This window comes from Coprinopsis cinerea (assembly GCF_000182895.1).
Source record: "Coprinopsis cinerea okayama7#130 chromosome 5 map unlocalized cont3.5, whole genome shotgun sequence".
NCBI lineage: Eukaryota > Fungi > Basidiomycota > Agaricomycetes > Agaricales > Psathyrellaceae > Coprinopsis > Coprinopsis cinerea.
Window position 1 is genome coordinate 1,002,824 of NW_003307540.1, and position 23,975 is coordinate 1,026,798.

General features: G+C 51.6%; 10 protein-coding genes across 10 annotated transcripts; 3 read left to right on the forward strand and 7 right to left on the reverse strand.

Moving 5' to 3' along the window:
* Positions 1 to 74: 74 nt before the first annotated feature.
* Positions 75 to 1,828, reverse strand: CC1G_00054 (cell division cycle protein cdt2; the record flags this gene model as incomplete). The annotated part of the gene is made up of 4 exons (XM_001836866.2): positions 75 to 1,102; positions 1,156 to 1,251; positions 1,303 to 1,428; positions 1,483 to 1,828. The coding sequence occupies 4 exons, from the start codon at positions 1,826 to 1,828 to the stop codon at positions 75 to 77; spliced, it is 1,596 nt and encodes a 531-aa protein (XP_001836918.2).
* Positions 1,829 to 2,042: 214 nt separating this feature from the next.
* On the forward strand, positions 2,043 to 3,694 carry CC1G_00055 (homoisocitrate dehydrogenase; the record flags this gene model as incomplete). Its single annotated transcript, XM_001836867.2, has 10 exons — positions 2,043 to 2,171; positions 2,240 to 2,361; positions 2,417 to 2,461; positions 2,527 to 2,620; positions 2,675 to 2,743; positions 2,798 to 2,929; positions 2,991 to 3,142; positions 3,201 to 3,218; positions 3,277 to 3,405; positions 3,469 to 3,694. The coding sequence occupies exons 1-10, from the start codon at positions 2,070 to 2,072 to the stop codon at positions 3,692 to 3,694; spliced, it is 1,089 nt and encodes a 362-aa protein (XP_001836919.1). The 5' UTR covers positions 2,043 to 2,069.
* Positions 3,695 to 3,877: 183 nt separating this feature from the next.
* CC1G_00056 (hypothetical protein) lies at positions 3,878 to 4,795 on the reverse strand (the record flags this gene model as incomplete). The annotated part of the gene is made up of 1 exon (XM_001836868.1): positions 3,878 to 4,795. The coding sequence occupies one exon, from the start codon at positions 4,793 to 4,795 to the stop codon at positions 3,878 to 3,880; it is 918 nt and encodes a 305-aa protein (XP_001836920.1).
* Positions 4,796 to 5,215: 420 nt separating this feature from the next.
* CC1G_00057 (hypothetical protein) lies at positions 5,216 to 6,760 on the forward strand (the record flags this gene model as incomplete). The annotated part of the gene is made up of 5 exons (XM_001836869.2): positions 5,216 to 5,465; positions 5,543 to 5,623; positions 5,679 to 6,313; positions 6,386 to 6,451; positions 6,503 to 6,760. 5 exons carry the CDS (start codon positions 5,216 to 5,218, stop codon positions 6,758 to 6,760), a joined length of 1,290 nt encoding a protein of 429 aa, XP_001836921.2.
* Positions 6,761 to 7,135: 375 nt separating this feature from the next.
* On the reverse strand, positions 7,136 to 9,498 carry CC1G_00058 (5-aminolevulinate synthase; the record flags this gene model as incomplete). Its single annotated transcript, XM_001836870.1, has 5 exons — positions 7,136 to 7,745; positions 7,807 to 8,047; positions 8,101 to 8,236; positions 8,315 to 8,750; positions 8,804 to 9,498. The coding sequence occupies 5 exons, from the start codon at positions 9,496 to 9,498 to the stop codon at positions 7,136 to 7,138; spliced, it is 2,118 nt and encodes a 705-aa protein (XP_001836922.1).
* Positions 9,499 to 9,684: 186 nt separating this feature from the next.
* On the reverse strand, positions 9,685 to 11,695 carry CC1G_14581 (acetylornithine aminotransferase; the record flags this gene model as incomplete). Its single annotated transcript, XM_002911103.1, has 5 exons — positions 9,685 to 10,061; positions 10,117 to 10,270; positions 10,334 to 10,885; positions 11,294 to 11,527; positions 11,612 to 11,695. The coding sequence occupies 5 exons, from the start codon at positions 11,693 to 11,695 to the stop codon at positions 9,685 to 9,687; spliced, it is 1,401 nt and encodes a 466-aa protein (XP_002911149.1).
* Positions 11,696 to 12,995: 1,300 nt separating this feature from the next.
* On the reverse strand, positions 12,996 to 13,674 carry CC1G_00061 (hypothetical protein; the record flags this gene model as incomplete). The annotated part of the gene is made up of 2 exons (XM_001836873.2): positions 12,996 to 13,379; positions 13,435 to 13,674. 2 exons carry the CDS (start codon positions 13,672 to 13,674, stop codon positions 12,996 to 12,998), a joined length of 624 nt encoding a protein of 207 aa, XP_001836925.2.
* A 3,035-nt stretch (positions 13,675 to 16,709) lies between these two features.
* On the forward strand, positions 16,710 to 19,287 carry CC1G_00062 (hypothetical protein; the record flags this gene model as incomplete). The annotated part of the gene is made up of 8 exons (XM_001836874.2): positions 16,710 to 16,781; positions 16,840 to 16,932; positions 16,986 to 17,201; positions 17,258 to 17,815; positions 17,867 to 17,944; positions 17,993 to 18,816; positions 18,869 to 19,163; positions 19,219 to 19,287. 8 exons carry the CDS (start codon positions 16,710 to 16,712, stop codon positions 19,285 to 19,287), a joined length of 2,205 nt encoding a protein of 734 aa, XP_001836926.2.
* Positions 19,288 to 20,655: 1,368 nt separating this feature from the next.
* CC1G_00063 (hypothetical protein) lies at positions 20,656 to 22,219 on the reverse strand (the record flags this gene model as incomplete). The annotated part of the gene is made up of 3 exons (XM_001836875.1): positions 20,656 to 21,674; positions 21,741 to 22,009; positions 22,077 to 22,219. 3 exons carry the CDS (start codon positions 22,217 to 22,219, stop codon positions 20,656 to 20,658), a joined length of 1,431 nt encoding a protein of 476 aa, XP_001836927.1.
* Positions 22,220 to 23,440: 1,221 nt separating this feature from the next.
* On the reverse strand, positions 23,441 to 23,894 carry CC1G_00064 (hypothetical protein; the record flags this gene model as incomplete). The annotated part of the gene is made up of 3 exons (XM_001836876.2): positions 23,441 to 23,516; positions 23,574 to 23,801; positions 23,854 to 23,894. The coding sequence occupies 3 exons, from the start codon at positions 23,892 to 23,894 to the stop codon at positions 23,441 to 23,443; spliced, it is 345 nt and encodes a 114-aa protein (XP_001836928.2).
* Positions 23,895 to 23,975: the final 81 nt, after the last annotated feature.

Below are 23,975 nucleotides of genomic sequence, written 5' to 3' on the forward strand. Positions count from 1 at the left end.
AATATATCTATATTCCGGGTGTTTAACGATTAACGGTCCTACAGGAGCCATACATGAACTATTGCGCAGATATCCTACGAAGATGACCAAGCCCAATTCCACCGGCTCTCTTCCGGATCTTCGAGACATTGGCGATACACATCGATATCTGGTCTCCATATCCGCACCGTTCCCTCGTCGGCACATGTAGCCAAAGCATCGTGCGACCAATCCACAGCACCCACTTCTCCTTCTTGGGCCTTTAACTCGACCGCAGGCGCCGGCACGCCAAAGGGACTGTTGGCGACATCGAACAGTGAAGCTTTCCCATCTGCACCTCCACTTGCTAACCATCTACCACACGGGGAAACCGATAGTGTGACATAGAACGAGCTTGAGTTGTTGTGCAGCCGGCTGGCGTTGGTATACGGTTGTAGAGTGGGAAGGGAGTACGTGTGGATGCGCGAGTCTGCACCGAGTGCAAAGACGAGCCCGGCTGTTGGTCCTCGTCCGGTTGTGATGCTCAAGATTCCTCTTGGTCGACGGGACCCGTGTAATGTGGTTGGATCCAACTCGGTGGAGAAGAGTTCAGCAGGTGCTTTCGGTTTCCCTCTCCCTTTACCCCTCCCTCGTTTGGAGGGGGTTCGGTCAGTGAGGAAACGCAGATCCCAGTACTTGAGCACACCGTCGGATGTCGCACTGCTAACGATCCCATAGGTGTGGCCTTCGGGGTAGAGGATGCTCGTAATTCCGGGCACTGGCAAGGATTTCTTCTTTGGGGCTTTCCGACCCTGCTTAGCCAGGTGGGCGCGCTGTATTGACTGGCACGGTTTGACGACTTGAAGCCCGTCTTCTCCATACGTCTCCCCCATTCGGAGATCCCAGACGTTTATCGTACCATCGCGACTTCCGGACGCGAGGAGATGCCTGTGCGCGGGATCCCAGGAGACAACCTTGACTGTACTGGTTTGACCTCTGAGAACATGAGTGATAGCTGAGGTTTCGATGTTGGTGATGCGGATGGATTGGTCACCAGAGCAGGTCGCTACAGTCTCGTCGTCTTCGCTCCATTTGACTTGAAAGACGCCATTTTGGTGAGAATGGAGTTTCTTTGTCGGTGGGGCTGGAAATAGACACATTGAGAACAGACAGTGTTGCAAGTCCAAGTTAGCTTACCGTCATCCCAATCGCGTCTTTTGGTAGTGTTGAGTATGGTCACGGTACCTTCTTCATCCGCCACTGCCAACAGAGACTCTGTACCATGTTTCGAGCCTTTGAACACAAATCAGTATTCCAGTACCATTGACTGCTGTGATTACATACGATTGGAGTATGCGCATGCGTACGGCGGCGTCAAGTACCGGTCTGGGTTCGTAGACGTGCATTTAAATACGTCTGCCTTGTGCGAGGACACGAAAGAGCGAAGAATGGGATTCGTCGATGGCCGTACTAGCAAACAAAGGGTCAATCAGCAATCTCAGGTATTGTAACTGAGATACTCACGTTTCTCGACATTTACATGACCTCCAGGCCTATTCAGCAACCTTGACTGCTGTTGGAAGGGATGCTGGGGTCGCTGGACCGCCATTTCCACGTCATCGTCCGAGTCTTCATAGTCGCTATCGCTACTTGACGCGTCTTCCGAGTCCAAGCTATTTGAGCTGAGCTCTAGTTTTATCCTTTTGTTGGGCCCAAAGCTGGTAAGAAGGGCTTGTCTCTTTGGTTTCTTCTCGTCTGGGGGTGTGAGGAGAAAGGACTTTAATGATGTTTGAACCTTGAGCCCCTTGGGTGGAAGGTTCGTCCGGTTTTCCAACGGCTGTTGGGGAGATGAACTTGGACTTGGCAACATAAGGAACGCGTTCGTGCAGCAGCGAGATTCAGGAAGTTGGTTTGTCAATATGCATTTCCAGCGCCGGTCGCGTCAGGACGCTCGGGATCAATACCGCGTGCGAACTTCAACGCGCCAGTCCCGTGATGCTGGTGTCGCGGTCGCACGTGGTTTTCGGTAGGCCGGCCGAAAATACTCCAAATCAATATTTCATTCTCTCGTACTCCAACCCGTCCTCGTCCCCACATACACGTTCAAAACCATGTTCCGTGCTCCCATCCGCAAGCTTACGACCGCTGCTACCAGGCAGTCACTCAAAATTGGCTTGATTCCTGCTGACGGTATCGGCAAGGAAGTCATTCCCGTATGTGTTTAGGTTTAGCTTCAGGTGAAGAAACGGAACGGGTGTGTTTATCTCAATTGGAAAACCAGGCTGCCAGAGCGGCTATTGTCGCTCTTGGAAATGATATCCCCAAGCCCGAGTTTATTGACCTCAATGCTGGATGGGAGACTTTCACGAGAACTGGCGTTGCTCTCCCGGAAGAGACCGTTCGGTGCGTTTCTTACATAATCTCTCTTAGATTATTTGCACTAATAATCTGGCTATAGCGTGTTGAGGGAAGAATGTGACTGTGCCCTGTTTGGTTCCGTCAGGTTAGCGGGTAGTCTTCGCCAGACCACTGTTCAAAGTTACTCAAGACTCTGCGTCATTTCTCTAGCTCCCCGTCCCGAAAGGTCACCGGCTATTCCTCACCCATCGTTGCTCTCCGAAAGGAGCTAGACCTCTATGCAAACATCCGGCCCGTCACCTCTGTGCGTCATTTTCTACCTTGGACACATCTTCCCCGCTAACCTAACCAAAACTAGGTTGCCCCAGAGGCCGGCCAACAACCTGCTGTTGACCTTATCGTCGTCCGGGAGAACACTGAATGCTTGGTGAGGCTCCACAACCTTTTTAGAACTTCTACAGAAAACCAACGTCTCCGGTAGTATGTCAAGCAAGAACAGCAAACCATTGGCGAGAACGGCAAGGAAGCTCGTGCGACCCGTCTCATTACCGAACGCGCCTCGCGACGGATCGGTCAAATGGCCTTTGAATTGGCTGCTGCCCGTCCCCGCAAGGTACGTTGTATCTTTACATCGTTTTCTTGCCTTTCCTGGGTTGCTGATTGACCTTTTACAGCACCTCACCGTCATCCACAAATCGAATGTCCTCTCGATCACCGATGGCCTCTTCCGAGAGACCGTCCGCGCCGTCCCCCGTCTCCCTGAAGTCAACGGCAAGTATGACGACGTGACTATCATGGAGCAGCTGGTCGACAGCGCCGTCTACCGGTGAGCAACCTCGAGTTCCTGACTTTGGAATTATTGGTTAATGATGCTTCTTCTCCAGCCTCTTCCGTGAACCTGAGTGAGTCCCAGTAACATCGCATACTATTGGCAGCTTTGTTGAATTTGCCTCTCTACAGGGTCTTCGACGTGATGGTCGCACCCAACCTCTACGGTGACATTATCTCCGACGCCGCTGCAGCCCTCGTCGGCTCCCTTGGCCTCATCCCCTCCGTGAACGCAGGTGACAACTTCGTCATGGGTGAACCGTAAGCCCCCTATCCCTCCTCTTCTTGACGCACCCATCAAAGCTAACCTTGCTCTCCTTCCAGCGTCCACGGTTCCGCACCCGACATTGAGGGCAAGGGCATTGCCAACCCCATCGCCTCCATCCGCTCTGCCGCTCTCATGTTGCGCCACCTCGGATACACCAAGGGTGCTGACCGACTTGACCTTGCTGTTGACCAGGTCATTAGGGAGGGCAAGTACTTGACTCCCGACCTCAAGGGCAAGAGCACAACCCGGGAGGTTTTGGATGCTGTCTTGGCTAAGATCTAGGCTGCAATGTTGCGATGTGGAGAGACTAGTTGGGTGGTGTTTACGAGGAGTCACGAGGATGTACGGCTCAACAAAATATAACATCGGTCTTGGTTTATTCTCGGATTAAGCTTGAACGAAGAACAGGACGAAAGTGGTTTTAATTTGTGTGTGAGTGTCCCAAGTACAGAGAAACCATGCAGCTCAGTTACTCGGTGGACACTCGCTGGAAAGTAGTCTCCACCCTCCAGCACGTCCATCCATGCTGGTACATGCAGAGTTCTCGTCGGCGTGTCTATCTTCTTGCTCATTCCGATCATCTAATTCCATAAGGTCGCAAGCCGTAGCGCCATCCCAGTCCGAATTTGAGACTACAGTTTCGGATGGTGGCGAGTTTTCGTCATCGATGCTATCATCGGGTTGCTGTCCTGCACCGTTGGAAGAACGCGGTGACTCCGAGCCGGCTGAGAGAGCTTCGTAGTCGAGGTCTTGGTTTACCAGAGCATCTGATTTGGCGTTAATGGAACTCGAGCAGCGCTCCATAAGCAAGCCCAGCGGTCGAACTTTCGGATCGAGTGATTCATAGTCGTAATGCAAGCCTAGCTCCTTCTGAATCGACACCATATTCGTATCGGATTGACCTCGAAGGTCATCCAGAGAGCTTGAGTCGCCCGCCGAAAGTCTCCGGAGTGATGCAGGAGGTGGGGGGATGGCACACCCGGGGGGACAGCTTGGATCTGTCCACCCTCGAGCTCCAAGCACAGGTGTGTACCAAGGAGCGTATAGATTCCAGCTGTAGGGGTTGGCCATCCCATAGCCGTACCCGCTGCCGGGTACTTCATAGCTGTACTTTGCAGCGGATTGATCTGGTTCAGATACTCGTTCCCGGAGGTGGTAAGCTCGGCCATACTTCTTGGCACCAGGCTGGTAATGCATGAATCCCTGTATGCGTCCAGAGTCCATTATCCTTTTGTTGTTTTTCTTCTTCGGAGCAGCATTTGGTCGAGACACTCCTCGAGTAGGCGGTTTGGGGAGGGCATGTTCATGCGCTTCCTCTTTGATCTGAGTGAACTGTGTTGCCACCGGGACCGGCTGCGACGCAAGCATTGCTGGATGAGGCATGCGTCGTTGAGGGGAGTGTGTTTGAGCGTGAATGGGTTCTTGTAAAAGTTCAAGAGCGCGGCGTAAAATATCGAAAGCTCCCTTTATATCTTGTCGCCTTCAGGTTGTAAACCGGGACACAAAGCGCCGCCACTGTTTCCTGCCATTGCCTTTGAGATAGTCATCAAAGACAAGCATTTCTAGGCCGAATACAAGTGAGCCCGTGTATTTGCTTACGGGTCAGTATATCACCTTTTCCATAATCCAGAGACAATCGAAAGACAAACGACGAGAGTTCACGACGAACTTGGATGGCATCCATTATAATCTCGTATCCCCATCAGGCAATTTGATTTTGGCACTCGCGGCCCGCTTTGCGCGCTCGTTCTCTCCCTTTCTTCACCTTTCCTCGCTCCTCGAAAGGCTCCCGGAAACCCTACCATGTCTAAGACCACATCCGCGGTAGATAAACCACCCAAATCTAAAAAAAGTAAATCCAAGTCCAAAGACTTGGAACCGACCGAGGACGCAATGGACGTTGACACTCCACCCAAATCGTCTAAATCGTCTTCGAAGAAACGCGTGCTGGAAGCTGCTATGTCTGAAAACGTGGATACGCCAGAGCCTCCCAAGAAGAAAAAGAAGAAGGACAAGGAGGAGAAGAGTAGCAAGAAAGATGTGGAAGCTGAGGGTGCGTCTATGCACTTGTTGCTTGATTCGAATGGTACTCTGGCTTACTATCCGCTCATTCATACTCTGGTGTTGTAGGCGCAGATGAAGACGATTCCCTGAAAAAGAAGGAGAAGAAAGAAAAGAAGGAGAAGAAGAAAAAGAGGAAGGATGGTGAAGGTATGCCTACCACCGTTGGTCCATTCCATGTTCTAACTGTCTATTTCTCCAACAGAGTCCAAACCTGAAGTTCCCATAGAACTTACCACCTCCGGCGAGCCCTCTACGAATGCTGTAGAGCCATCTTCATCTAAAAAGGACAAGAAAAAGTCCAAAAAGACTAAATCTCGCCATGAGGACGAAAGTCAAAAGGCAGAGAGTCCTTCTTCCCCTCCTCCTCAGGGAGAGTCAGAGAACACTTCAAAAGAAGCAATGCACGTAGATCCTCCATCTTCTCCCTCCAAACCCAAAAAATCCAAAGACAAATCCAAAAGGTCTTCCAAGAAATCTAGTGACCCTGCAGAGGCGCCCACTGCGACCGAAGAACCCAGTCCATCCCAACCCGACACTACGTCCGCATCCGCACCCTCACCGACGAAAAAGAAGGAGAAGAAATCCAAATCAGAAAGGAAAGCAGCCCCTTCTTCCTCATCCAAACCCGACGCCTCTTCCTCCGAAACCTCCAAGCCCAAACCCCCTCCTCGACCCAACACCACGCCCTTCCCCGACCCATTACAGGACGAGTCTCTCTCCACTCAAGCATCGAAAGCATTAGACTATGCTTTCACCCAATTCAACGCGCCGTCGGAATGGAAATTCAATAAAGCAAAGCAGAACTGGCTAGTGAGGAACGTATGGAACGTGGATTCTGTGCGTTCTTCTCGTCTTTTACACGTGCTTTCAGCAGTCGTCGCTGACGGTGTTACGATTCTACCTTCACAGGTCCCGGAGGCCCATTTCCCAGTCACGCTCAAGTATCTCTCCAATATCCAGGGTGGTTCTCGTCAGGTTCGTGTCCACCTTCTCTTTCTCCTGATCTGCGTTGTTCATTTTCCACAGAAACTCAAGGAAACTTGCTCATCTATAATCAACCCCCCTGTGTCCGCAGCGCCAGCTGTAGCTATAGACCCGACCGGCCAACCTGTAAAGTCTATTTTGAAGACGCCAACTACCGCGACCAATGAAACTGCAAAACCCAAAGCTGGACCACTGATTGAAGCATCCCAAGCAGGCGCTCTTATTGAACCGTCCAAGCCCGCCGTCGACCACAAAATGGAACGCGCAAAGGCAATCCTGAAGATTCTCGGAGAGTCGTAATGACATGCCTTCCCTGGAAATACCGCCTCTTTCGTGGTTATTCATGTAGACGGCAGAAATACACTACATTGATTGAATCGAACAAGAAGCTCAGTCACACAGATGTAAGGGGGTGCGTATCCACACGCCAAAAAATCAGATTCCATCCTCCTCCAAACCATATCCAACGGTATTATATCTAGTACAGGGGCAAAGTCACGACGAAGACATAGACAGGCGGTGCAGATGACCGGATAATCGAAGCAGAAAACAGCCTTTCACCAACACGAAGTGAAGGTGAAAATTCGAAGAAAAGGAATACGGGGGGTGTTACCAACGAAGGGTACTATACGAAACCTACCACGACAGATCCACTCAGACGCTCAATACGCGCACTTAAGCAGTCTGAGCTTCAGCAGTAGCAGTATTCCCCATCTCCATCTGTCCTACAGGTACACTAACACCGCTCTGCCTCAACTCGCCCTTGGTCGTAGTCGTGCCAGTGACGAGTTCGACTCCTCCCTCGGCCAGCACCACGGTCCTGTTCGGCTGAAGCTTGCCTTCAATGGGGCCAAGAAGGTTGTTGAAGATGTTGCGAGCGGCGGTGACAGCGTTCGCATCAACGATGGGCTTGTCGCCGTTCCTCAAGGTCTTGGGAGTCGTGCCGGTGGTGAGTCCGAGCTGGTCCTTGGTCCAAATGGGTTCGACGTGGTCGGGAGCTCCTTCCATTCCAACAGAAGCACGTCCACCAAGTCGCTTCCAGTCCGCCAAGCGGTTGATCGAAAGTTCAGTGAAGACTTGATCCACAGCGGAAACGAGTCGGTCCATTTGCTCAACCGTGTGCCGAGGAGTGACCGTGAATCGAAGACGCTCTTCGCCGCGAGCAACAGTTGGATAGTTGATGGCCTGGACATAGATGTCGTGTTCCGCGAGAAGTTTGTCCGAAGCAGCCCTGGCCAATTCAGGATCACCAACAAGGACAGGGACGATGTGCGAGGGGCCGGGGCTATAATTTTTCCGCATCAGAATCCAGTTGTCATAACAAATGGAATAGGGGGAAAACTCACATGACGGGAATATCCAATTCAGCGAAGCGTTCCTTTACCCGAAGAACATTGACTTGCTTGAGTTGACGATCACCGACATAGTGTTTCTGGTAGGCGACGGAGGCGCGAGCACCAGCGACAACGGAAGGAGGCAGGGAAGTCGTGAAAATGAAACCGGGAGCGTAGGACCGAATCATGTCGACGAAATCAGCAGAACCAGCGATATATCCACCGACAGCGCCATAAGCCTTTCCGAGAGTACCTGAACAGCGATTTGAGCCACCAGATTATTCAAGCATTGCAACAGTCACGCACCAGTGATAATGTCAACCCTATCCATGACAGAGCCAGGGATGGCTTTGCCACTTTGTCCGGCAGCCGCATGGGCCTCATAGTCCAAGTGTTCTGCAACACCAGCGCCTCTGGGTCCGTACAAACCGACCGCATGAACCTGTTGTCGATGGAAAGAAAGGAGCAATAGCGATTAACAAACATCCGGGGCGAGGTAGTGAGGTGACAAGTGACGTACCTCGTCCAAGAAGGTAAGAGCACCGTACTTGTCAGCCAAGTCGCAAATTTCCTTAATGGGGCCAATGCTGCCGCACATGGAATAGACGCTCTCAAATGCAATGATCTTTGGGGTTTCCTTTGGATATTGCTTCAATTTATTCTCGAGGTCTTCAAGGTCATTGTGCTTGAAAATATGACGTTTGGCAAGCGAATGACGCATGCCTTGGATCATCGACGCATGGTTCATCGAGTCGGAGAAGTAGACGCAGCCGGGAAGCTTGGAACCAAGCGTAGCGAGGGTCGCATCATTTGCCACGTAGCAGGAAGAGAAGACAAGAGCGGCCTCCTTGCGATGGAGATTGGCTAGCTCCCGTTCGAGGGCCAAATGCATAGCTCCATTGCCTGCAATGTTGCGAGTACCACCGGCACCATGACCGTACTTGTCAAGAGTGCGACTAAAACTGACGTGAGCAATGATGATCCACCTGCAGAGAAGAATGGTACGCACTGCATCGTCTCGAGTACAACGGGATTGTTACCCATGCCGAGATAGTCGTTGGCACACCAGACCTCTACTTCATCGCTTACTCGACTGGTGTGAGCAATGGGGAACTTGGCTGCGAGCCTGTTGATGTTGTTGAAGTAGCGGTAGGACTTGTCCTTGTGTTTCTTCTCCAACTCCTCCACGTAGAACTTGTCGTAATTGAAGCCAGTGTGCTTGGCCTCGGCGCGGACTTCGGAGGCGGCCTTTTGGTGGAAGGGACAGCCGGCAGCGGCAGCGGTAGCAGCCTCATCCTTGGTCGCGGTAGACTTGTGAGCCTTGTGAGCATGAGCAGCCTTGGACTTTTTGGCGACGGCAGCAGCAGCAAGGTCTTCAGCCATCCTAGCGGCAGCACGAGCGGCGGACGCATGGGGGCACATCTCGACGGTAGCGCCTGGAGGTGGGTGGACACCCTTGGCCTTGTGGATGCTGTCGACGTCGCCGTTGGCAGCAACGCTAGCGTAGCCGGCGACGATTTCCTTGGACCTGACGTTGAGGGCGGGGCCCATGACGGGGCACTTGGTGGCGCGCTCTGTGAGGGCTGTGAGGGACGGGAAACGGGGCGACGAGCTGGTTGACAAAGTGCGGAGGGTCGTCGTCTTTGTCCTGCCCAGGAATGGGCAAGACTTCTTGAAACGAGTAAAGGACTGGAGCTTGTCCATTGTGGTGAGAACCGGGGGAGAAAGAGCACAGATCCAAAAAATGCGAACCCGACTTTTATTATAACGGATCGCACACTTTCGGCGACCAATCATCGCGCGACAATTATTTATCACCTGATTAATTCCATCACGCGGCTAATCTTTCTCCGATGACAATCCCGACAAAATTACCATTAGCTGCAACTATCATACCCTACTTAGACTACTCTCAAGAACATCAACAGCAAAGTCTACTTCATCCTTGCTCACATTCAGGCTCGGCACAAAGCGGATCGCGTCTTTGCCTGCAGTAAGCATAAACACTCCTCGCTCTCGTGCCAGCTGCACAACCTTGCCGGGTACCTCTGTGTCCTTGAATCCGATCCCCAAAATAAGCCCGCGCCCACGGACGTTCTCTTGGAGAAGCTCAGGGAACCACTTCGGGAGCTGCTCCAGACGGCCACGCAGATAGGCACTGGTTTCCAAAACATGACTCTTCATCGCGGGCTCGCTTAACCGGCTCAGGACGTGGTAACCAACTGCGCAGGCGAGGGGTGAACCGCCAAACGTGGTTCCATGGGTTCCTGTCATCGAAATTAGTAACTTGACATCCCCGGAGTTGATAACAGTTCCACATACCCGCACCCATCGTCTTTGCGATCTCTGGCCTGATCAACACCGCGCCGATGGGGTACCCATTCGCCAATGGTTTGGCCATCGTAACAATGTCAGGATGGCAGTCGACTGGGTACTCGGAGTGTGCCCAGAGCGTGCCAGACCTATACAGCCCACACTGTTCAGGCACAGACACTCCGTCAGCTCTCCGAACCGGTACCACCTAAATCAGAAACTTTACCTGGATCTCGTCGAAGATCAATACCGCTCCGACTTCGTTGCACCGTTTCCGAAGTGCTCGCAGCCACTCCAGGCTCGCAGCATTGATGCCTCCTTCACCCTGCACCGGTTCGACAATGACGGCACAAGTATCCTGGTTGACCAAACTGTCCAAACCCTCAAATTGGTTGACCTTCCCCACAGCAACTCCCGGGATCAAAGGCGCAAATGGAGCTTGGTATTTGGGGTTGGGCGTAACGCTAAGGGCGCCCATGCTTCGACCATGGAAGCCGTTCTCGAAGCAGACGATTTGACTCTTGCCATCGACACCACCCTCTTTGCCGAATTTACGGGCGACCTTCAAGGCACCCTCATTTGCCTCGGTCCCCGAGTTGGCAAAGAAAACCTTGGGGACCTGGTCCCCATTGACGTTATCTGAGCTGGAACTGGGGGAAAACCCGAGACCGCCTTCTTTTTGGGTAAGGGTGACAAGTAATTCCGCGAGCTTTCCGGCCCATTCATTGTGGTAGACGTTGCTAGCATGGAGAAGCTTCCCAGCCTGTTCTGCCAGAACCTGTGCAATTCAAAACGCAGTTAGTGCACTGAATGTGTGGGTAACGAGATCGCAGTAAAAAAAAGAGCTGAAACGAACAGGACAGCGACATGAATGCAGGCGATTGGAAGCCGCAATTACTGCCCATTCCCGTAACCCCAAACGAGATTCCCGAAACGAATGGTGTAAACTGGTGTTCGATTCCGCGTAACTGCGAGAGAAGAGGAGATATAGATCATCTCAACCCGGAGTGAACATACTCTCCACGGTGATTATCACCCATTGGGCAGCATTTCACATCATATAACATAACCTCGACCCTCTACCCAGCCGGTAAACAGCATATCCATGCCCGTTCTCGTAAAACTCAATGATGACTCGGAAACGCCACAATGACCAAAACCAAAAACCGCGAATGAACAAACTCACCTTCGTGACGCCCTCATCCGCGTGCCCCAACGAGTTGACAGCGATACCGGCCGTAAAGTCCAAGTATTTCTTGCCATCTACATCCCAAACCCACGAGCCTTTCCCTTTTTCCACAATGAAATCAGGTCGAGCGTAGACAGGGAGTAGGTAGGTGCTTCCCCGGTCTAGGAAAGCCTGGGTCTTGGCGGAAGGCTTGGACGCAACGTGGGTTGGTTCAAGGTAGGTTTTGCAGGGCTGTCGTTCGGTGTTTCATGAATGGGACGACGAAAAGTAATCAGGTTAATGCAACCAATGTCCTGACCAGAAAGAACTGCTTACCTCTGTTCGAGCTGTCGCGTAGAACCGCCTGGCAGTGGAAGCAGCGTAACCGCGAGTGTAACGAGTAACTGTTGTTCGCAGCATTTTCGATTGTCGGTGTGTCCGTAGGGTATAAGAATGTTATTCAAAAATTGAACTGGGAAGATTCAAAAGAGATCTATGTCGAGATCTCACTGTGGGAAGCTGTCCCCGTGATTATCACGGGAATTCCGATTCCGGACCGTGAAATTAACGCCGGTGACCGTGATCCGAAGACCGTGATTGCAATCACGGCCGTTGCCGACCTTGAGCTTTCACGTCCGTTGCCTTGCTGGCCGTTATGTTCACGTCCCCGTCTGCCAGGGCGTGAAGATTCACGCCCTGCCTTTGCCACAGCCCGTGATCTTTCACGCCAACCTTCAGCATTACTGCCCGTGAATTTTCACGGTGTTCTCAAAAGCTTTCATCTGCGACCCTCCACCTCCGACATTGAAGTCGTGAAATTTCACGCCCTGCTTTCACGGTCGACCATTTACATTCACGGCCCCCTCTCACCTTTCTGGCAGCTGCTGCCGCGAGCCGCGGATGTACTGGTAGCGCCAAACTGTCAAATGTGCGTGCGCCGAGGCCCTACAAAACCACCCGACGTCTCGCCCAAGCCCTCGCCTTCCGTGTGCGCAACCTTCTTCCGCCGTGCTGCAACATTCGACTCCTGCCCTACCCTCAGAGTGGTGGTCCACCACAACCCAGAGCACAGCAACGCACCACAATCACACCTCAACGACCCTGGGCACCTTTTGGATGGATAGCGGTCATGGATGGACAGATGGCACGAAGACTCCCCGAGACCCTGCGGTGAAGGCACCTGCAACTCGGGAGGAGTGCCATTGGTCTGTCTTTTGCTGCTCCCCGGACCTCACGTGCCCAGGCCCTGTTGAGTGTTTTTGGCAACCGCCGGTGCCCCGCTGCTCTCTGCCAACGCCTGCATTGCTCTCTGGCACGAGGCGCGTGCACGCGCATGGTGCGCTATGGTGTGTATTAACCGCTGAAATCTCTGCAGGGTCTCAATTGAACTGACTTGGAAGTGCTAGATTGATCCTCGACACGGCGAACGGGTGGCGTAATTCCTGGAGACATGCGCTCGATTCTCTTTCGAGGCTTCCTTGTCTCTCTCTCTCTTCCCCTACTTGGAAATCCAATGTGTCCGACTCATTCGGAACTGGATTCATCCTCATTCCCGTGCGTAGGCTGGTGATTGCGCCCCACTGGCCAACTTGCAAAGCCCATCCCTCCGATTTGGATCAAGAGCCGGCAGTCCATTACCGACCTTTGTTTGGTGTCCGGTTTCTTCTTCCCAAGCATGTCTGCTACATTGTCTCTACATACCAATATACATCTTGCCCATTTACTCTTCTTCATCCTCCTCATCGACGTCGACATCAAGCACATCCCCATTCTTTACATTCAGCTCATCAAATGTTGGCAGTGCGGCGTCAAACTGGTCAATGATCCACCATGTGTTCCCGCGCCGTTGTCGTCCAACAGCAGCAGTAATGCTGCGAACATCGATGACGACTGGCGCAAGGAGCTGGTCGTACCCAGTTGGCTCCAGTCGTGCATCGGTGCTTTGTGTTTGACATGGCGTAACAACAGCTAGCAGATGTGTCTTGCCCGCGTGGTTCCCGAACAGTCGGTGATTTGGCAAGGTGCAGACAAGTATCAACGAAAGTTCGCCGTACGATACGACAGTAAATTGTCGTCCATCTTGCCCCTGATACTCAGACTCGTACTGTGCAACGGAGTCAATTAACCAAATGGTGAATGCAACATGTCCCAATACGCACTCGAACATATGACGTGAGGCGTTGGCGGTGCCTCAATGTCTTCTCGGAGACCATCTCTGTGCGGACTGTGGTGCGACCACCATTTATCCTCAACTTTCCCCAAACATCCATGGACGTGGGGAGGTGTCTCTTGATCCTTGCAACGCTTGGATTGTCCAGTAGGACTAGGTGCCAGTAATACGCCACTTGGGCCAAGTGATTGTTGGAAAGTTCATGGCCGGCGCGGTACGGGAAAAGCATGGTGTGGTCGGGATCTAAACGCTGGTGAGCAGCCTGCCATCTGTGAAACAGAGAGTGTACCAACATGACTCATATTCCTTTTCTCCTCTAGAAAGAGCGCCTCTTTTTCCTGTGGCCAGCCGGAGAATGTCTGCCATTTCGTCGTGCAAGTCAAACCGAACCCGTATTTGGTTTAGCCAACACGTATAGACGTTCCATTTGTCTAGGTTAGCCCATGGATACCGTTTTGATTTGAGGGCGCGCTTTGCTAATCCGCAGAACCGTTCCATAAAGAACGTCCACGTTGTCCAAGTTGGTCCACATTGTCGGATGTCGTCCACGATATGAAGGAGGGCATGGATAGTAAGTGTGCATGTTTTGAGACGATCTGCTTCGTACTGATAGTAGTATCTGGTGCTATAGCTTAGTATCATTCTGAACTTGCTATTGGTAAGCGCCATACCTTTCGTACTTCTTCACCCAGTCAACAATGTCTCTCTCCAGATCGTCCAACTCCTTCTCCGTAATCGAGTACTTGAGTGATCGCTTCATGATATCAACAAGAGCACACATGTGAGTGTAGTACTTTTGCTTCTTGAATCGACCTTTGAGACAAATTGGCGCGATGTAGATGAACCAAAAGCACCAGCTCTCGGCAGTAAAGTACTGTCGCTCTTTGATGATGTTGCCAAGAACACGCACAAACGTGGCAGGTATATTCCGCACCGCATCGGCTGTCTCCTCCGCAATCTTCTCCCATACAACTGGATCGATTTCGTAGTCTTCCATCCCTGAATCGAGGTTCTTGTACCGCCCCATCCATAACGACACCAGATTGGGAATGACATTCTCAAGAAGGAGGTGCATCCAGTCGTGGGGAGCCGATTTGGAATAGTCGATAGAGCCAACACGACCAAAGGCAGCACGTCGCCGTATCCCAGTACCCTTCGCAATCCGCTCCTGTTCCGCTTTGGTAGTCGCACCCTCAATAGCATCACAAGCCGCTCCAAAATCGTCATGAGTGCGAAGGGGTAGAGCGAGCCCATTGCGTGCGTCATTTTTGGTTGCTGGTCTGGGTGGCCTCAGCGGGATATAGTAGATCTTCTCCCCTCCCTCCTTGTTACGAATGCCTTGGAGCTTGCAGGACCGGCATGGAAAGAGTGAGTTGTGTCCCTTGATTCCCAACGCCTTCTCAATTGCCACCATATCCCCTAGTTCAAAGAGCTGGTAGCCACGAAGAGTGAATGGCTCGTAATCATCATCACTCAGAGCGCACTCTGCAGGGACTCCACGTGCCAATTGCTCGATTTCTTCCTCCAACGGCCAAGTGAAAGATGCAAGGTCCTTGGGTTGGTTCGGCCCAGGGATGATTCCGCAGCAGACAAGATGTTTGGCATGGGTGCGGATAGAAGGAGGGAGATTGTATATTTGGATAAGAAGGGGGGTTGCAGACGGGCCACTTGAACGATGCCGGTCGAAGAGAAGGAACCCATCCACACAGACAGAAAAGGCAATGTCGCGTTCCCCAGAGAAGTATGTGTGGTCCAACGTCTCGCCATCTACCTCAACCTTCTTCCCCAGTAGGCCGCGGTAAAGTGAGCCGTCAAACACATCTTTGATGCGTTCCGGTCCGGTAATGTCAAAGTTGTTGCGGTATTGAAGCAGTTGAGCCATTTCCTGGCTCTCGTACATGGCCCGAATGCGGGGGATAAATGGTAGGAAGGACCAGGTGTTAAGGGCGTCTCCATTATCATCCCATCGGGGTGCTCCACAATACGTGCAGGCATCGAGCAATGCATTACCCGCTGTAAAGGCCATGCAGTTGTTTTTGCAACAGTCGTACCTGACTGGTACAACATCTCCTAGTTTGGAAACCCGTCGAGGGATGGCATCAAGGCTGCGGATGTTCATGCGATGGCGGAAAATACGACGCATGAAATTGAATGATTCTCGGGACATTTTGGACATGAGCTGAAGTTGGAATGCACAAATGTCGTCCACATCATCTTGTGTTAGTTCATGTCCTTCGAAATAGCTGTCAGATCTGTGTTATAGGATAATTGTCAAGCTTACTGGGTCGGTAGTACCTGCCGCTATCTGGGAGATGTGGATCGGCGACCACGTCTGGATCCCAAACATCGAAAAACTCATCCTCTTCATCCGACTGTGAAGGTGGGCTTTATCTAGGTTAGTATGTGTTTAAAAATTGATCAGAAATAGTTCATACAGAATATTGACACTCTCTGCTTCATCAGAGGTAGTCCTTGCATCGAGATCCAAGTCGATCGACTTTATCAATGGAATCAATGGTAAATAAATATTTTCAGGAAAGGGAAGCTGACCATATGTGATACATCACTTTCTAGTTCGCTCATCCCACTATCCTCCTCTTCAAGTTCTTCATCATCTCCGATACTCTCCGCCTCTTGGAGCTCTTCATCGTCAATGGCACTCTCCTCCTTCTGTCCTTCCGACTCGGACTCGGTGGGTGTCACTGTTTGTGACGATAGAATCATTGACTCATCGTCAACATCGTCGTAGTGGCGATCCCGTTGGCGTGCTCCCAGTACTGCATTGCAGTGCGGTGTACAGCGACATCGTCTGGGTTCAGTCTTGTCCGAGCGTCTGGGCATTGTGTGGTTGGTCTCTGGGCGAAGGACTTGTACTAAATCAGGGCAAGTTTCTTGATCGTAGGATTGATGGACAGAGCGGAGAATCCCGAAGTCCACGTGATATTGGCGCGTCAATCGGTCGCGCACGCCAGACTCTGCGACTTTCTTTCTTTCTTAACCCTCAACCGCTACCATATTCCTGCCACACTATTGTCAATAATGCCTAAGGCACCCACCAAGGCGAGTGTTCTCTATTCTAGGTTTCCTTCTGTCCTAATCCTCCAGCATAGAAGCTGCACCGAGCAGGATCTTACAGTAAGCCCGCAAGGGCGCTGACCTGCTTATATGCGTCTAATTTTGCTTGATTTTCAAGAAAAACACGCTTCAGGGAAGGAGAATGCTGGTCTTAAGCCAAGGCCTTTAATCAGGAAGCCCAAAGGGGCGATGGGTGTCACTTGGAAACCGTGGGCCATGCTGGGCCTTTCTGAGGGAAGTCGACGATACAGGCGATTTCTTGTAAGTTTTCTCTATTTACACCCTCTAGACACTTGAGTCTAATGTAAACACCCTTTAGGATCGGCTGCGCAAGATCACAATCAAGCACCTCAATCCTACAAAGCGTTGGAGCTTCCAGAACCACAATGCCTGCCAAGTAGCACTGACAGAGGTGTGTACGCCTTCCCTCATGGTCCAAAACACCCTGGCTTAGCTGTTTTCCAGATCATGGAGGCCAATCCTGAGATCCGCTGGGATAAATTTGACGGCCCCTGGCTTCCGAAGCAGCTCGTCATCCAGTACCTCGACAACGCCACAGGCTACGCCCTCCGTCAAGCAAAGAAGCTTCAGCTTGAACAGTCTGATTCTGAAGAACTATCGGAACTCGTTGCTAGTGAAGATGAATCAGACATGGAGGTACCTAAGAAGAGCTCGAATAAGGTGTGTATTCCACGCTGTATACACAATGTAGCAATTCCAATCATGTCTTTTTTAAGCGTCGTCGCAGGGACGAGGAATCCGAGGAATCCGACCAAGAGACCCGCCCCCCTCTCAAGCGTTTACGCAAGCCAGACGGAACCACGGCTGCCACCAAGTCTAAAACCAACTCCGACAAGAAGTCCCATTCCAAGCGTGCTGAAGCCAAGGAGAAGCCCAAGTCGGCCCAGCCAAAGCCTTCCAAGCCTATGTCCAACTCAACCGCTAGTGCAACAACCACCGCCGTATCGAAGGCAGGCTCCAAGGCCACTCCCAAGTCCAGCGCCAAATCCGCAAAGTCTACGTTCAGGCCATCAACCACCGCATCCAAGGCTGGCTCCGACTCCGCTTCCAAGTCCAAGTCGCACTCTGTCAGTGCAGCAACTATCGCTAAATCCAAGTCAGCTTCCAAGCCAGCAGATTCGTTGAAGGCTCTGTCTGCCGCCATCCCTAAGGCCTCAGAAGCTGCACCACCCAAGATCAAGATCCGTATCCCGCGACCACGTACCGACCCTACTCCTGCTGCACCACCTGCTGCACACAGCCGTGTCTTGAGGTCTCGTAGTGCCAAGCAGCTGGTATGTTCGACATTTAGTTTCAACCCTTCTCAGAGCTAACTGTTGATTCAGATTCTTCCGGATAGTTCAGAATCCGAATCTGATGAGGACATGCCATTGTCGGTAATTTTTATGGCCAAGAAACAAAAGGTATGCCCTCGTTCAGTGTATGGCGCTCATCATCTGACCTTTTATGAGGTCCCGGCGGGTGATGGCAAGGAAAGCAAAGGTATGGATGACAACGGCGAGGGTGAGGGTGATGAAGGCGAGGGCGAGGGTAGTGAAGGCGAGGGCGAGAGTAGTGAAGGCGAGGGCGAGGGTAGTGAAGGCGAGGGTGAGGGTAGTGAAGGCGAGGGTGAGGGTGATGAAGGTGAGGGTGAGGGTGATGAAGGCGACGGCGAGGGTAGTGAAGGCGACGGCGAGGGTAGTGAAGGCGAGGGTGACGGTCATGGCAACGAGGGTAGCTCGGGTGAGGGAAATGAAGGAGGGGGCGATGAAAGTGAGGAGAAAAAGGGTGATGGAAAGGATGACGATGACGATGGAATCAACGATGGCGAGAGTGAGGAAGACGAGAATGCTCTGCACCCCAATGTCTACAAGAAGCTTCCCAAATGGTGTTTTTCGTGCAGAAAGGCTGGCATTGACCATAAATTCCCAGACCCCATCCCCGACTCAATCCTACAACTTCTCTCTTCGCGCCTCCGATTTCTTGATCAGGGCCGATCGGTCTTGATGTTGGAATGCGACATTTGCCGGGAGCTGAAGTTTGAGGAAGACACGGCCGAGATCATAGCCTTGTTTACTGACAGGGGCTGGCCTGTGGACCCAGATTTTTCCGCTCTCCCTGGACGAGTCATAGAGCTGTACGACGAAGCTCTCAAATTCATCACCGGTGAAGAGTCTATCGAGGATCATTTCCTGTATACCGCGTTGGAAAATCTGGTACCCAAACACAAAGGGATAAGTATTCTCAACAAGGGACGCGCGACTCAAGAGGTTTCCGCCTTCATGCGGGCAGGATAGTGAGTGATGTTGTGGTTATTTCTATGGCTATGGCTCACTCTATTTTCTTAGCTACGGGGAGCCTGGCACCTCTGTCATTTCAAGCACGATTCAACACTTGTTTGGCAACCTCCCAATTCTCAAAATGTACAAGGCCAACAGTCCTCTCCTCGCCCACCGCTTTGTCCAGTATTTCATTAACGCCTGGGTCATCAATCGGCTCATCGCCGATGACCTCGGTATAACAGAACTGGAAGCCTTGGCTGTGACTGAGGAGTCTGCACCGAATGGCTTTATTCTGCATCGCAACGTTGATTATGACTCCTTCGACAGAGGCATCCGACATGCAGTTCGCAGATTTGAAGCAGTGGGTTACATGAACTTGCATCCCTTTATACGATAGTTTTCTAACAATTTTCCAGGCTGCTTCCGGCACTGCCTCAACGGGGAAAGCCAGGCCCCGTCCTATGCCTATGGGGTCTCGAAAGTGACAGGACTGTCGTCTGTAGTCTGGAATAAGGCTCGCTTTTTGTTTCCCCGCATTTTTTCTGATCACTGACGTCAATTTCGTACTCCAGCTCCAGACAGTGCGGTGTGCTACTCGACTCCTGCTTCATGCTTCATGCTCATTCTGCTGTTATTGGCCTTTTGCGTCCGCAAATCGCTTTCAAGACTCGTTCACCCTTTGCTTCGTATTCTAGGTAACGTATCAAGTCCCTATTGTTATGTGATATTCAGCCTTTCTTCTTACTTTACACACTTCAACTTAATAACCCCCTTTGCTCGTTCACTTTCATTTGGATGCCCCATTGCCTTGTTCGATGCTTTGAACCCCTTGGACACTTTAGACACTTGGCATGCGACATTTTGGACGCTTTTACCTGTTGTACCAGTACCTGTCACCACGCTTCATTGTAAAGCTACCCCCTGAATTTTCACGGCCTGTTTCCACCTTATTTTCACGGCCTGTTTCCACCTTATTTTCACGGCCTGCTCTACACCTGAATTTTCACGGCCTGCTCTACACCTGAATTTTCACGGCCTGCTCTACACCTGAACTTTCACGGCCTGCTCTACACCTGAATTTTCACGGCCTGCTCTACACGTGAGTTTCACGGCCTGCTCTACACCTGAATTTTCACGGCCTGCTCTACACGTGAGTTTCACGGCCTGCTCTACACCTGAACTTTCACGGCCTGCTCTACACCTGAATTTTCACGGGATGGTCACCTCATTTTCACGGTAAAGGACGGTTAAAATGTCGCCTTCACGGCTCTTGACCGTGAAATTCCCACTCACATTAGGGTACCACGGGCGCAGGATACCAGGACGTCCGTTAATATTCACGGCCTTGTACCCTTAACAGAGGGCCGTGAATTTCACCGGGGCGACTTCCCACAGTCGAGATGGAGCCGGTTCTAGAGGCCAAAGTCGGGGCCGAGTCAGAGGAGTGACTGGATGAACGCGGAAGATGGGCCACAGAGACGCGTTGCTGTCGTTGCTTTAAAACCGCGAAAGAAGAGTTTGAGTCACCACTAGAATCTGACTCGAGGAACAGGAATACAGAGCAACTCACAGCAGCGGACGGCGAATTGTGCGCACGGTAGTAGGCGTGGGTGTGGTGTGCAAGTCCGAAAGATGCGAACCCGTTGATGCGAATTTTTTATCAGATAAATGCCCATCTTATCGAAGGGCATGTGATATATATATATATATATATATATATATAGATTAGATAAACCTTCCGGCGCTTGTCGAGGCCCTTTGGCGCCTTTTTTCAAATGTCTGGGCTCATGGAAACGACAATGTGAATTTGAGAAATGAATATACTGAGTACAGAAGTCAGCTTTAAGAGTGGACTAGTAGTCCTCCTCGGATTCGGAAGAATCATCCGCCTGTCCTTCATCCCCGTTCTCTCCCTCTTCCTCGCCATTCCCGAGTCGGGTCTTCGCATCGGGGACCTCAACCGTCAGAACCAAGCTCCCGTAGACATAGCCCATCGACGCCTCATTCCCATACGCCATATATGCAGTCTTACTCGCCATCAACCAATTCGGCCTGGTCAACCACAACACCGCCTTACGTCTGCTGGACCTCCCTGTATCTGTCAGACTCTTGACCTGCGCACCCGTTTCCAGCCAGTACGCTTTCCAGTCTTCTTCTGCGTTTTCTTGGTCGACGCGTTCGGCATATTCGTCCATCGACGAAGTGTACCTGTTGGTGAGATACATCGAATGGTAGCTATCCATGCGGCGAACAGAGGGTGTGTCTGAGGACCCCATGTTGCCTTCCTCGTATCCGTAGAGTGCCTTGACCTTGACTTTATACCCAAGGTACTGACACACCCTCTCGATGAGCGCGTCTCCGCCCTTCAACACCCCTTCGAACGCCCGATCAACGTCCTCGTCCGCCTTTGGCTCTATGGGATAGAAGTGGGTCAACCCAAAACCAACGATGCCGCCACTGGGTAAGATCTCGGGTCTACTGAGGAATGCTTTCATCGCGGCGATGAGGGTCACCTCGGCAGGGGAAAGGGCGATATCGATCCTGGCACGCGATGACAGGGGGTCCTGCCCCTTGCGGCAGTAGAGATTATATGTGACGGTGACACGGTAACCAGATTTAACAGGGGTGACTTCGTGCTCGATGTCGCTGTAGAAGGCGGCGAACGCCAGCCTGTGCATGGTGACTTCGATGCCATCAGTTGCGAGTGAATTTTCGGACTTGGACACCATCTCAGCGGAGTTGAACTGCCATTTCTCCTCGCCAAGGAGGAGGTCGCCACCTTCGTGCTCGGTGGGGAGGACGATGACGAGGGTAGCGAGCATGTCGCGGTCTCGGGGGGTGTCGACATGAGGCTTGAAAAATGAGCCAGGACCTGCTCGAGCACAACGACGAAAGTTGTGTCAGAACACTTCGCCATGGAAACAAAGTATTCGCGTACCATAAACGTTCATCTTGTCCAGGTGAGCTTCCAAGGTGTGTCGACTGTTCCCATACTGAAGCAACGCCTCTCTCACGGTGCTTAGGATGCCTGAAGATGCGATATCGAGTTGGGTGGCAAACCTCGATGCATCTAACTTCCAGGCCTTGCGGTAGGACTCGTCGAGGACGTCTTCATTGCCTCGACCAAATTTGGCGGGCTCGCAGACACTGACGAGGTCTTCAAGCTGAGTGTTGTCGACGCCGTTGGGACTGGCAAAATCGATGAACCTAAAGGAGGCGGCCACCGGTTAACAATACAGCAAAACAAGGGAAGCACAAGGGAACGCATACATACCCTACTTTATCGCCACTCTTGTTGCTGTAAAAAAGCCTGGCCTTGCCCGGCTCCAAATTATACGTTCCAGAGCAGTGGCGCGTCACGAGCAGCTGCTCTATCTTCTGCTGGAAGCTGAATACGGAGGCCTGGGTACCAGACATGGCGATTGGTAGTGACAATGGAAACAAATGGTGGTGTGCAGATCGTTCTCGAGATGCAGAAGAAGACGAGGTTGTCGCTGCCCATTCTCAAAGCCGGTTTTTCCAACCTCTTATACCCCTAGCAAGACGCGTGCGCATGCCACGCCAAATTAGTCGCGCCCCCACGAATGACAATGATGCTCACAACACGAGGTCTTGGCAAAAGCGCCTCAATGACTCGGGAACTCAGAAATTAATTCGTTTGTGGGTGTCGCCAATAAAAGTTAAGCCAGTCATCCAGAGTGACTCGACTTCTGTGCGAAATGAGGTTGACTCGGGGAAAGCGGCGCGTTAAGGGAATTTCGTCTTTGGAACACGGGCATCTTCTGCAACTGGGTGGGTGCCTTGCGATCGCCAATAAGCTAAACCGAGTTAAGCCAGTCTTCAGAGTGACTCGACTATGTGCGAAATGGGATTGACTCGGGGAAAGCGACGCGTTTAGTAGGGTGTCCGAGAGGGACATGGATAAAACTTTCGCGCGCGAGCACTCCGCGACCACAGCCACCGATCCCAAGCCCCTATCTCGGGCCTCTCCCATTCGTACCATTGCTTGTCGTACTTTACGCATTGCTCTAATTACAGCCACAAACTTTCTACAAGACTCATTCACCAAGAAATGTCAATACCCTAGATCGTAGAAACCAGGTTAACATGAATTGGAAATTGTTAGAACGGTAGGAAACGCCAAAAAAACAGATGATCTCCGACTTTTCACCCATCTCCAACTTCAATGGTAACATGGCCCTCTGGATTCGAATTTCAAGCTGATCTGTCATCGTGCTGGTGCGGAGGCTCGGTAGACTTCAGTAGCATACCTTACAAAAGGGTGAGTAAGCTCGGGGGACAGGCTAATCGTCAACGACACTTGTTGAATGATTGATTCATTGAGTAAGCGCCCGGTCCCAAGCCCAAGCCGCAGTGGTATTGAAGTACCTCGGCGGCGGTCGCGCTCAACAGTTCCATAAGAATGGAAGATGTAATTCATGAAATGATTTTTAATTCGAAGCTCAGCTACATGGGCGCTCGTAATTGTATTGAAAATTTTGTGAGGTATTTTAGCCCCTCCCTCCTCAGAAACTTCACTCCATGCTTCTTCATCTGCGTGCCTCACTTGACGAAAACTTGACCTCATATCAGAGGGCGCTATCGACATTCAAAACGCATGTATTGCACCGTAAATTTCTAGGATACACGAGGGAGATAGGCCATGACCATGCGTCGGAATACATCCCAACCTACAGTAGCATTGAGCGAAGGACTACCGATTGACATGTGAAGGTCAGTAAATAAATTCTCCAAGTCGTCGCTGACGAACTGGAAGAGCTGAGGACGGTCATACTGGGCCAAAAGTCTATCCATGTCCTCCGAAGGGACTTTGATCAGTTGGTCGTAACCACCGTACGTCTCGGGGTCGGTGAAAAGGTCGATACGCCGGGCATAAGTGGGCAGAAGACGGATGCGGTGGGTCTGGTGTTCAAGAAGAAGTAGTTGTCCAAACGAGCCTGAACTATGCGTGCCCCTTGAAATCCATCGTGCTAGTGAACTGATTGTATGTCTAGTATTTGACATCTCACTCATGGGGAGAAAACACTTACACATGAAACTTGTCGTTATCGACATATCCACTGTGTTCCATGTATGATGTGAGTCTGGTAGAAGAACAATATATTAGAAAGGTCGTTGTGAGAATAAGCTTAAGTTCATCGTCGAGAAATTA